This window comes from Chaetodon trifascialis, chromosome 16 (genome assembly GCF_039877785.1).
Source record: "Chaetodon trifascialis isolate fChaTrf1 chromosome 16, fChaTrf1.hap1, whole genome shotgun sequence".
NCBI lineage: Eukaryota > Metazoa > Chordata > Actinopteri > Chaetodontiformes > Chaetodontidae > Chaetodon > Chaetodon trifascialis.
Genome location: NC_092071.1, coordinates 21,984,079 through 21,996,831, shown reverse-complemented (window position 1 = coordinate 21,996,831; position 12,753 = coordinate 21,984,079). Strand labels below are relative to the sequence as shown.

At 39.7% G+C, this 12,753-nt stretch overlaps 1 protein-coding gene across 1 annotated transcript; it reads left to right on the top strand.

Annotated features, from left to right (window-relative positions):
- Positions 1 to 1,129: 1,129 nt before the first annotated feature.
- On the top strand, positions 1,130 to 8,103 carry LOC139344925 (protein LBH). Its single transcript, XM_070983364.1, has 4 exons — positions 1,130 to 1,338; positions 7,034 to 7,112; positions 7,436 to 7,695; positions 7,788 to 8,103. Exons 1-4 carry the CDS (start codon positions 1,313 to 1,315, stop codon positions 7,903 to 7,905), a joined length of 483 nt encoding a protein of 160 aa, XP_070839465.1. The 5' UTR covers positions 1,130 to 1,312; the 3' UTR covers positions 7,906 to 8,103.
- The last annotated feature ends 4,650 nt before the right edge of the window (positions 8,104 to 12,753 follow it).

Genomic DNA, 12,753 nt, shown 5'->3' with positions numbered 1-12,753 from the left:
CATCTGGGGTGGACAATTAAGACTCACTGGCAATCTTACAGATCTCAGTTAACGCAATACAGGTGAATTTTCCCATGAATTGATCTGTTTGACAGTGTTTGTTGAGCTCACCTGTGTTCAAATCAGCAGCAACACTGGCTCTGAGTGAGGTTATTTGGTTATTAAAGAACGATGCAAGTTCTTCAAAGTTTGAATGTAGAGAGCTGTGGACAGGTGGGGGTAGAGCTGAGTAGCTGGTTTATAGTGGAGAATAATATTGTAGTGTTCCTAGAAATCTCTGTTAAGGACACATGAAGCAAGACAAGATTTAGCAATGGCTCATCTATGAAATCAGTTCTGGATCAGACCACACAAATTTAACATACATGTTGAATACACTAGCTCCTATTTTTGTTTCTATATGTTTTCGATGAAGCTGTCAATGCAAGTTAAAGTACAGACAAAAGCACTCCCCCAGATTTGTTGGCACCTCCTGCTGGTTAAAGTACAAAATGACTCCTGGGCTTACTGTAGCAATTGGGGAACAATAAAGACAAAAGCAGATATACTACAGATTCATTTATGTGTCAGTATATTTATATTAAGACAACTTTTAAGTTCAGTGAGTTACCACAGTGTTGAAGTGTTTGCCTTACATCCACCACTATTTCCTGAAGACATAAGCTCTGATCCCAAAATATCACAGAAAGTCATGTGTTTACTTTAAAATGTTGTTGATTGGAAATGTACAACCCACAATCCTCTTTAATTCCATACTAGGGAGACTTATCTACCAGTTTCGTAATCTACCATGGCATCAGCAACTTTGCTGAATGATGAATAGTTAGGAATTTTGTCAGGGAAAGCCTCTGGCATTAATCATGATGTAAGATAATCTCCAAGATGTGATGAATGTGTGGTACCAGGACAGCTCACCTGCTAATTTGTATGTATGAGGTCCTGTGTTCCTGCACACTCACATGTTACATCAAGGCTTTGTTTGTAATTGAAGATGGCACTAAGCCTGTCAGTTCGGAAAGCTGATTTGCACGTTAGTCTGAATGTGCAGTGTTGTGTGCGTCACTGTATGGGACACTGTGGGAGAATGAAGGGAGGGGAGGAGAAAAACAGAGGAGGAGGGGAGGGGGAAGAAAAGAAAAGAAGCTGAACCTGTGGCTGGTAGGAAGGAAAGAAAAGTGACTGACAGCACAGTGTGGCCAACGTTCAAGAGGAATAGTCCAGTTTCTTAGCCATTTTTGTAAAATAAGACATTTGGAATAACTTTTTGTTTTGATACTCGGGGTTGTTAGGTCTTTTTAAGTCCCAAGTTAAGATGAGCTGTATTCCCGCCTCACACAGGTAAGCTTCATGACTCAATACTGAATCACTAAAGAGAAATTTTACATGATGTGGCTACCTGCTCAAACTTCCATAGTTGTGACAAATTAAGTGTGGCATATAATATTACCAGAATAAAATGGTAGCCCACAGGGCAGATTTAATAACAAGATAATTGATTTCGAGAAGTTTCTTATACCTGAAACTAAATTTGTTGAACATTGAAGTGGAAATGGGATTACACACCAACAACCTGGGATAAAAGTCACGTCAATCAATGCCCCAATTTCAACATACAGTAGGTCCTCTTAGTATTGTAATTCAACTGAGCAATGTGGTGGTGCTGAAGTACCCACTGACTCTATTTAAGATCATATAAATTAAATACGATAATGGTGAGAGTGCCCAACATAAAAACTAATCTTACTTATGTGTCCCTTCCTTGTCAAGTTTTAGTTCAGATGATCCATGTGACATAACATGCCAGTGTGCATATACAGTATAAACACACTGTACATTCATTAATTAGTAGTTCAAATTGGAAGTCATAAAAATAAGAATGTAATGGCAACATCTGGTCTTTCTCTTATTTTCTTACAGTTACAGTTGAGTAATCATTTAGACTATCACTTTAATGAAACTAAATGTTCTCTTACTTTCTTCTTCATAATCTTTATCCAATCTCAGGCTTTCTTTTTTTCCTTCCACCTTCCCTCATCCTCCCCCATCCATGGAGTTGAGGAGTCACTTGTTTAAGCCTAATATGTCATTAAGTGCTTACCTGCAGATTAACGCAGAAGAACGCCCTCCCCCCACCAAACTCTGCACTTGTTGTTAACACTGATCACTTTTTTGTAACATCTCATTGCATCTCTTTTTGTGTGTAGAAATGTCAATCCAGCTCATTATAGTAGATAAAGTTTTGATATTACAAACTCTCAGCCGCCATCACTTTTGACAACAGAGCTCCATATGATAAAACTCTGCCCCACTGACCTCAATTTAAAATGTTGTTGATTCAGTGTGCTTGGCAATAAACCATAGCAAACCCAGGTTTTACGAAGATGTGGTTGTTCTTCAGCTGGAAAAACTGTGAATTCTGGTAAATCGTCATTTAGGATAAATAATGTGTACTTGACTTTTTAACCATCTGGATTTATATGAAGGTTTCCTGGTTGTCCATCTGTCCATATTTTTGTTAACTCTATATCTGATGAATGTTTTAAGGGAATGTCTCCAAATGTGGCACAAATGTTCACTTGTACTCAATGATGAATTGATTATATTATGGTGGTCAAAGGTCAAGGTCATTTTGACATCACGTCCGTCCAATATATAATCCCAGAATTTGGTGGTCAAAGGTCAAATGTCAGGGTCACTGTGACAACACAAAACACATTTTACAGACAAGATTATCCTTTAATAGTAAGAAGCATCAGTAAAAAATCATGATGAATAAGTAAACAATACAATAAGTAAACAGACATTGGTTAAATTCACATTATTGTCCAGAGGACATATTGAGATTTTCCAGTTTAGTATACAATGTTGTTAAAAAATTAGTGAATTTGTCAGTTTCAGTGTGTGTGGTCTACTGGGAGCAATGTTGATTGTAAAGTCTTAAAGCAGCAGGAAGACATGCAGACTCTCTAACTGACATACTGAGTGAAGGAAACAGTCATTGAAGGAGCTGCCCAGTGCTGTCACAGTGTCCTACATGGGGTGGGACATCAGGGATGATAGCTTAGCCATCATCTTTCTCTCTCCCACCATCTCCACTGGGTTGAGGGGGTGTCCCAGGACAGAGCTGGCCTTCTCTTCCTGTCAGCAGTTAAAATACCGCTGCCACAGCAGATCACTCCATAGAAGAGAGCTGATGCCTCCAGTCAAAAAAAGGTCCTCAGGAGTGCCTCCTACACTCAGTAAGTGTTTCCTGCAAGAACCTACGCTGAAGACATGTACGTCAGACTCACAGTCCCATAGCCTCACATACTGTAGTCAGTTGGTGAGGTAGTCCATGATCCGTACTGTGAGGTGTTGGTCCACCCTTGTTTGCTCCAACTTGTCTCTGGTGGGTTGTATGGTATTGATGGCACTGGAGAAATAAAAAAAAACATGATTCTCACAGTGGTGAGAAAGGGATCTATGTAGGAAGCAGATGACAGCATCATCCACCCCAATGGCAGGTTGATAGGCAAACTGTAGAGGTTCCATTGATTGTCTCACCAGGGGTGGGAGATGGACAAGGGTCAGCATCTACAGGGTCTTGGTCAGGTGTGATGTTACTGCCACTAGCCTGTAGCTGTTGAGGTCCTTGGGTTTTGGGGGTCTTTGGTACTGGTACCACACAGGATGTATCCACAGCTTCAGGCTCAGGTTGAAGATGTGCTTAACTATTTTGCACAACTGATCTGCACAGGACATGAAAAGCTTTGAGCTAGTGCTGAATGTTGTGGGTGTTGGTGGGGGTGGGGGTGGGGCAGGGCTCCACATGATATAGATAGCGGCAGGGAGGACTGAATAGGGGGAGGGTCAGATGACTGATAAAGTCTACTGAAGAAAAAATTCGCCCACTGTCAGTCCCTCACAAGCTGAGAGTTGGGTTCCTTGTATCCCCAGATTCAGATATCAAAAAGTTCAAAGGTCAACGTCACGGTCATTCGTCACAACTCTCTATCAGTCTTCTGCACTTGTGATGAATGTTATTTCTGACAGTAATGGTACCTTGAAGGTATCAGCACGTGTCTTGAGACTTAAGTATGAAATGACACTGTGGTTGTTTTTGCATTGGCCTGTTCAGAGAAGAGCAGTTATTAAACACCACTGTGAGTGTTCTCCTACTTTTGCTAGATGTCAAGCAGACACCACATCAGACTTACATTGCATAGTTTCAGCTGGGGTGCAGACAGTTCAGTAACAAATACGATTTTATTACTTTAGCATCTAGTCTGCATTATGCCCAAAGTAATTGAGAGGCCCAGAGGGCTTGTGCAGGTAGCAAAAGGGATTCTTAGGCTGGAAAATTCCCTCCTGTATCTGGTGATATATAGGGCCATGCCTCCTTCCTCTTCAGGAGTCCATCAGGCAGTAAATCTGGACAACTTTACTTATCCTGTCTGAGAATTTAGACCCAAACTGGCCAGACAAGGAAGAAATTAGGTGAGCAGATGCAGCCACCAGCAGAGACAAGCACACCAATATAATCACGGAACCATGGTGAGAACTCTCCTTTGCTGAACCCAGGAGATAGTGTTCTCATCAAACTGGACAAGTCACTGCAGAGGTGTCCGAGGATTCTGGGACTGAAGCGAACAACGATCATGTAAACACATAGCAACTGTTACACCCACAGAAGGGACAACTACTGTCATGCGCTCAGGCCAACTGAGTAAACCACGCCTTGGCTGGACTTGTGAGGAAGAAGAAGAGAGACAGAATGAACAGATTCACACTTTCAACATTACAGAATGGATAATCGCAACCTAGAAACACCAAACTTTTTACACTATTTCCTATCAAATCAACTACAATATTTGTTCAAATGGATCCAAAAGCACAACTTCAACAACCCAAGGCTAGAATTAGAACAAAATCAATGTAAAACCATTTCAATTGCAGACCTTCCCTTCCAATCACAATCAATCAAGAAACTGGATTACTGCAAAAACAACAAAATCTCCTGAACTCTCACAGCATGGTGGAAAACCTAGTTGCAGAGTACCCATGTCTAATTCACATCATGGCAAGAAAGGGGAATCTCACCCTCATCACCTATTCCAAAACAACAAATTCATATCATTCAGTATCAGGGGCGGGGCTTGTGGACAGACAAGCCATTTGCCTGGACCCCCCAGCCCCGGTCACTTATTTACAACAATGATTATTGATAGGCCTGGGCTTTCAGGGACCTCTGTTAGTCCCTGGACCTCACTTTGAGAACCACTAATCTGTTTTTTTCAGTATTCATCTCAAATGTCCCAGAAATTGTGCATTTATGTGTGCAAAAAAACTAATTTTTGGGGTGTGTACGGGTGGGGTGGGGGCCCAGGGATTTCTTGCTTGGAGGCCCAAGAGACCCTAGCAACGGCACTGTTCAGTATACTAAAACAGAAGTAAGGGGTTGGAAGAGACCAGTTGCTCCACTACCAATAATTAAAATCCATAATTAAATCCAAACTTAACAGAACCAACAACACACTACAACCCTCTAAGCTCAGTGACAAGATTATGAAAATTACTAATAAAGAAAATATTTTTTCCAAAATGTATAATTTTATATCCATCTCAGAAACCACATAACTTTACCAACCATGATTTGTGGATAATAATGGATAAAAACATCTTTCACAGGCATATCTTAATCAGGAGAGATGAGAGAATGGAGTGTCTGTGAAGATTCTCATTCATCCAGGTCATAGTACTTCTAAGTGTTTCCAAAGCGCCTCTCCTTATCAGTGACCCTGGCCCTACTAAATTATTTAACCCATATATCACACAAACCTCTGCACACATTAGAACTGCTTCTCTTTGTCGAGGCATGTGATGTCAAATGGTACTGATCATCACCATCATCTTTTCTTTTTTCTCTTTTAAAGCTGTATGTTGGGCATCCTAACTCCGCTGAACAGCGCTAACTTTATCAAAGTGTATTTGTCCCTGCAGCTCAACCAGTTCAGTATGTTGCAAGCTGTAGTGACTCTTTAGATTTGCCTTTTTCATCACTATGAGCACATCCCCACAAACTACAGGGAATTCCACCAGGCGCGTATTGGTGACATTGCGTATGTGACATGTATTTGCTCTGTGCTCCACATGTCTCTGATCCCCATCAGATCAAATGCACTCACTGGAATGGCCAATTTCTCTTATAAAGTGAAACATTCCGCATCTACTTTTTTGTTTTGCTGACAGTCTGTGTGTTCCATCCAGGTACAATAGATCTTCATTTCTAACAGTAATGGTACCTTGAACACATCAGCACATGTCATGAGATGTAGGTATGAGATTTTCGTGTGGTTGTTTCTGTGTTGACGTGTTCAGTGCAGAGCACGTTATTAAATGCTGCTGTGAGTGTTCCAGGTTTTCAAGTGTTACTCCTACTTTTGGTAGATGTCAAGCAGATGTTACATTACTCTTCTATAAAAATAGTGACTAAGTGAAGACATCATGTTTCTCACCAGAAATTATTCACTATAATTATACAAGTCCATTTCAATTTTCTGAAATTCTGTCAAAGTCAGACATGGGTGTAAACTGAAACTTGACTGATTTGTGGAGGAATACAAAAGAACTACAACCATAATTCTATTTATTTATTTTTGTCCTGTGTCAATTTGTAATATTTGTACATTTGTCTTTGTAAATCGTTCCACGGTACCTGATGAATGCTTCTCACGCTGCTCTGATAACACATCTTGGCTCTAGTCTAACTTGTATTTTGTGATTATTGTGAAATGGTTTCTAGTTTGTAGTTCTAGTTCATATTAAAATGGTCAGCATGCAGTTCTTTCATAGCTTCAGTTGTTGCTAAAACCTTGAACTCAATTGAGTGGGCAAAGAAGGCATTTATGGATTCTGTATTGCTGAAATTCATTGAATATTGATGACATTAGATAACATACACGCCACTAACAAAACATAACCAAATGAACCCAAAATATTTCATGCCACTGACAAAACATAACAAAATGAACCCAAAATGTGTGTGTGTTTGCAGTATGAACACTGTTCTCAGTCAAGTGGAATCTCAACTGGAGGAGAGTCCCATAGAGAGAAGAGGCAGCAGAGCCTACCAGGTACAACTGACGTCTTTATTCAAGTATCTTTCACCCCACTTTGCCTTGTTTAAATAGCATGATTTGTCTTCAAAACAAGATGATGTGTTTGTTTTAATGATATGTCAGTTGCCACCTGTTTTATAAGGTTTGTCTGCAGGTTGCTGCTTTAGCAAGGATGTGAAGTGACCCTGCATAAAAATGCTGTTTAAAATGTGAAAATATGTATTTTTTAATAAGATAGTTTTGTTTTTTATTCCAAAAACTTTAGACCATATAAAACTTGAATAACTATATCAAGTTTATTTATGTCCAGTATAAATCATTCTAAATCTCTGGTCCAGATCTTCCCTGAAGCCAACATGAATGAAGAGTCAGACTCCAGCTCCTATCCTGAAGACTTTCTCTACAGGAGGGAGCGTCTCCCCTCAATAGTTGTGGAGCCCACGGAGCCCAGTGAGATGGAGAGTGGGGAGCTGTCCTGGCCTCCACGATGCCTAATGAGCAACAGTCTGGAGGAGGATGAAGAGGAGGACAGCAGTGCCAGTCACACAGAGAGCTCTGTGGATGGGGAGCAGCAGGAGGACATGGGAATGGAGGAAGGGTGAGGACCAAAGTGTCATAATCTCTCTCCATACCTTGATTACTGTATCTAATGTACCACTTCACCCTGTTTTTTGATTTCCACTGTTGTAGCTCAGTTACCAGAAAGTCTTCCATTGGACCATCCCAGAGTCAACTGTCTCTCTCTCGACTGACCCCGCCTGCCTCCCCCACCCCCCCTGAGGCTGCCCCACCCTGCCTGAGGAGCTGAACCAGTACAACCAGTATGAACTGATACCACTGCAGTTCATCTGAACTGTGTGTAAGCTTTATATTATGTAACCACTGCATGTCTGACTATCCCAATAAAAGAAAAACCCTTTGGGAAAGTTGAGATGCTTGCACATGTAAAAACATTTGGACTAAGTAGGGGCTATTTCAAAATAAGCAATACTAAGAAGATTCTAATACCACTAATCTAAAATAATGTGTGCTTAACTACTGCACTTTGCTGCTACTGTATCTGGCACTGTGGACAGAGGGTAACCAGATACTATAGCAACAGCCTCCAAGATGTCTCAGGGTGAATTTTTTCCTCTGTGACTCATCTAATCTAATCCTACAGCAAATAAGCATGTGATGAATGACAATCAGGGCCAGTTTACTAAACACTAGCATGAAAGACTGGCCCAGGCTCAAAATGTCTGTTGTGGCTGTTGCTGTAGTAATGAGAGCTCCAACTGTGTCATGGAATTACTCAGCCATGACATTAGTGGACCAACAAAAAGGAGGACACCTCCATCATTTCCAAAGGGAATAGTTATAGTGGCCTATGTGGGTGTTTAAAGGGGGGAGCTTAGGGAATTTGCCCCATGGTCATGTTCAGGGATACGACTGAATGTTACATGTTTGAACTAAGCTCTTAACAGTATCATTAAATATTGTTAAATTACTCCATCAAGGTGTACAATCCTCTTTAATGGAATTAAGATCATGTTGGGACACCATATTTCTAAATTTAAACCCTCAGCATTAGAAAGATTTACTGTGACAGTTATCCTTGGATGCGTGAACGCAAACCCTTCAAAACGTTAAAATTCATTCTGGACAGTCACCACTGTAATATTGATGCTGTATATAAACAGTTACAGTGATTAGTTGCTATCCATTTTATTATTATTATTATTATTATTATTATTATTATTATTATTATTATTATTATTATTATTATTATTTACTTAAATGCTGCTGGATGTCTCAACAACTTTAAAAAGTTTAATAAACACCTGTACTGTAGGTCCACACCTATTTAAAAAAGTGAAAAGAATATAAAAGCTGTACAAGTGTTGAGAACTTCAGTGTTAATTGTTTTTATAACCTAAGTTGTTTGGCTTGCTGCTACATGAATTAATCCAGAAGATCCTGAATTATTTCAAAACATTTTAGTTTTTCACGAATGCATTCATTTTATTTGCATCATGTCCTTTTTATGTCTGCTTTGTTGACTGACTTTGGTGAGGATTCCTGAATATCATGAAACATTGAATAGTACATTCTGGTACAGTTCCAGATGGACAAACCTGAGTGAAAGTTGAATCCAGAAGTCCTTTGCTACTAATATGAGCCACATAAAGAAAAGAAACCAATGTAGAACTTTTGTCTTATGTTTCTGTGGCAATAGCTCGAGGTCAGTCTGGAGGGCTACTGTACTGCAATGAAGTTGTCCAAATATTTCACAAAATGTCTGCAAGAGACACTGTGCAGTTTGATTCTTGTGTTTGACTCCCAATTGACAGCCATTAAAAAAACCTATTAAATAAATATATGTATATGTCTGAACTGCAACTTCAATGTTGATTAATTTCATTTCAATTCAGTTTAATTTACATAACACCAAATCACAGCACTTGGCAACAGTGGTGAGGAAAAACTTTAATTAACAGGCAGAAATGTCACTCAGAACCAGGCTCTGGGTGGGAGGCTGTCTGCCCTGACCAGTTGGTTAGAAGGGAAGAGAGAGAGAGAGAGAGAGAGAGAGAGAGAGAGAGAGAGAGAGAGAGAGAGAGAGAGAGACCATGTCTAGTTCCTTATCTGCACAAATATGGGACTTGCTGCTATAGCAGACAACTAAATCCTGTTTGCTGACTAACCAGCAAAATGGCAATAATAACACTCAATTGCACACCAGAGTTATATCACACTATTATGGGTGTCAAAGTGAAGTCCAAGTTACTTGATGTAATTTTTAATTATTTTGAACTCTTAATGTGTTTATTTCAATATGTAACTGTTGTTAAAACACTTTCAGATGAACAACACTGCAACAACAGACTAGAAACACCTTTTTTACTCTTACAACTCTCTTGTTTCCAGTGATTGACATTTCAATAAATCATATGGGTCTGTAGTCGTTAATTTCACCTCCTGTTAACTAGAGGGGCCATTAACCTCTCCAAATAAGAGACCCTATCAAGTTACACGAGTGGCCATGTAATTACAACATCTTACCTCTAGAGGGAAGCACAGCAACACATAGAACTCATAACACAGTCCCCTTGGTGTAAATATTCATTCTACATAAAATATAGTATAATGGTCCAAGAAAGGGTTGTAATTACTTCCCACCATTAGCCGCAGTTCACCATTTCCACTTGTGATGAGAACCATCGTAAAAGGACAGCAGTGGATCTGGAACAACAATCACTTTTCTTGAATATTAAAGTTTGCATATGCACTCTGCAATAAAAGCTGACTGCGAGATCCTGTGCATTTTCATATTGTCCAATTTAAGAATTTAGAATATGTCAAAGATTATCTTGTTGTTTTTATTAGTCAGCCAACCATATAAGTCTAAGTCAGCCATTGACGATGATAAATGAGTCCCAATCTCTGGTTAACCTATCACATAGCTGATGACAGGCCACCACAAAGTTATGCTGACCAAGTACAATTTTTATCATGTTGAGCATCCATCAGGAAAACAATAAACTGAAGCAATGTTCAATGTCAGAGCAGGAAAGTGATCCATAAGCAGGTTTCAGGACTCTTTTTTTTTTTTTTTTTTTTTTTTTAAGAATGTCTCAGAAGGAGGAAAAAAAAAAGAAAGAAAAACTACAGCTGTTACCAATAATCAGAAAACCAGACATAGCATAAAATTTCCATTGCATGATGAGTTGCACAAGAGACCTGGAATAACTAAGCAATTTAGATTAAAAAGAAATCTGGAGAAAAAAATGTGCAGAGACTTTTTTAAGGATCATGTGTATGGTTCAAAACACAGTCAATATGTTTTACATTGTGCATGACATTTCACTTTTTTCCCTTCAGAATCACACACTGATATCTCTACAGACAGCAGAAATTAATAACACTCCCTACACACAGCAAGAAACCCTGACAGAGAGGCTGTGAAACACTGAGGGGAGATTGAGGAGGAGTTTCTTTCCTCACATGTGTGACATCTGACTATATCAAGCAATTACACTGTAGACAGTGTCATGTGCCCATGTTTCATAAATGCTAAAAAGTTGTTATGTGTGATATACATGAACTTCTCTCATTCAGTCTCACATTTATCACAGCTGAACTTAAATTTCTGGGGGGAGGGGGCCCCTGGGGACTAGTTGTCAAAGGTAGCTTGACATTTCCCAGGGATTTAAGAAACTACCCTGACACTGAGCCACACGCGGTTTGCATCTTTAAAAAAAAGAAAAAAAAATCTCTCTTTGTCTAGTCTGATGATTCTGTTGTCCCTTTGGGACTTTGACTGTTTTTGTATTAATCCTAGACTAAACATCAGGCTCAACTGCTGAGGTCTATACAAAGCAAGACATTTGGAAGACTGCTGCTCAAACCCATGGGAAAATCAGTATTTCAGCAACAGATACATTGGTAAATTGACTTGACTTTGAGGCTATATGCCCACAAGCACCAAGATTAGACCCTTAGATTTAATCTTGATGCTTGTAACTTTGGGCCACATATGTACTTAAGAGGAAAATGTAGAGACTGCAGCTCTGGCTGACACACTTCCAGGCTCTACAACCACAGCTACATGCTTTTATCAAAGTAAGAAGACTGTGACAGTCGTTGCTCTTATTCAGCATATCCAAAATGCATAATGGATCAAGTTTTAGAATCATTATGTGGAAGGTGTCATACATTCTCAAGATAATTGGCAGCTATATATTTTCTGAAACCAAATTGGTTCATTCACCTTCTGTTGCTACTTTCTAGGTAACAGATGGATGTTAGCTAGCTTGTTGCCATAGTAATTTTGATCCATGATGACAAATCTATGATTTTTCTCTGGAAACCATGGATGGAGTATGGATGATTTTATACTCCCTTTGTCATTCATTGTAGGGCCTGAAAATAAGGTCCACTTATGTGACAGAGGGGAGATGATAAAATACTGCATCATTTCAGGCTAATCATGTTTGATGATTGATATTCAACACTGGGTAAAGACAAGGCATTAGTGAAGAGACATTTGAAACTGAGAGACCGTATATGTAAATGAAAGAGAGGTGGCCTGAGCAAGGAGAAAGAAAACAGAAAATAATGGGGAAGAAAATGGACTCCATCTTAAATCCTGTTGCTTTGTCTACGGAGACAACAGTCAATCCCCAAAAAGTTAGTTCGAGTGAATAAACTGGGTATAAGTAAGGAAAAATCAAAGAGGATAGAGGAGAAAAAATAGGTCAATCACTCTATATCCCCAAAAGTGCCAAAAATAAAAGCCCCTCTGTCTCCTCTCTCACCATCACCCTCTCTGTCTGGCTAATCAAAGCCAGATGTATGCGCACGAGGCCTGCATTCAACCTCTCCTCTTTTTCCCCCTCCCTCCCTCTCTCACCGTCTCTCTGTTTCTTTTTCTCTGTGTGGGTTTCCTCCTCAGGCTCAGTGCCTCTCTGTTCTCCCCTTCGTCTACTCCTCCTCCTCTCTTGCCTCTCTCCCCCTTGCTCTCTGGCAAAGCAGGAAATACTACAGGTTCCTGGCCCTGAAGGGAGTAAATTTCTTCTAACCACTAACAGATGGAGGGATGAAGGAGGGAAGGGATGGATATGAGAGTGAAAGGATAGTGTCTGGGAAAATTCCGGTAATACTAAGATAGATT

Bases quoted from the DNA above. Each gene is read 5' to 3' on its own strand.
- LOC139344925 (XM_070983364.1), top strand. From the start codon at position 1,313: ATGAGCTGTATTCCCGCCTCACACAG. The intron at 7,113-7,435 runs GTACAACTGACG...TCTCTGGTCCAG, and splicing joins GAGGCAGCAGAGCCTACCAG to ATCTTCCCTGAAGCCAACAT. The intron at 7,696-7,787 runs GTGAGGACCAAA...CCACTGTTGTAG, and splicing joins GACATGGGAATGGAGGAAGG to CTCAGTTACCAGAAAGTCTT.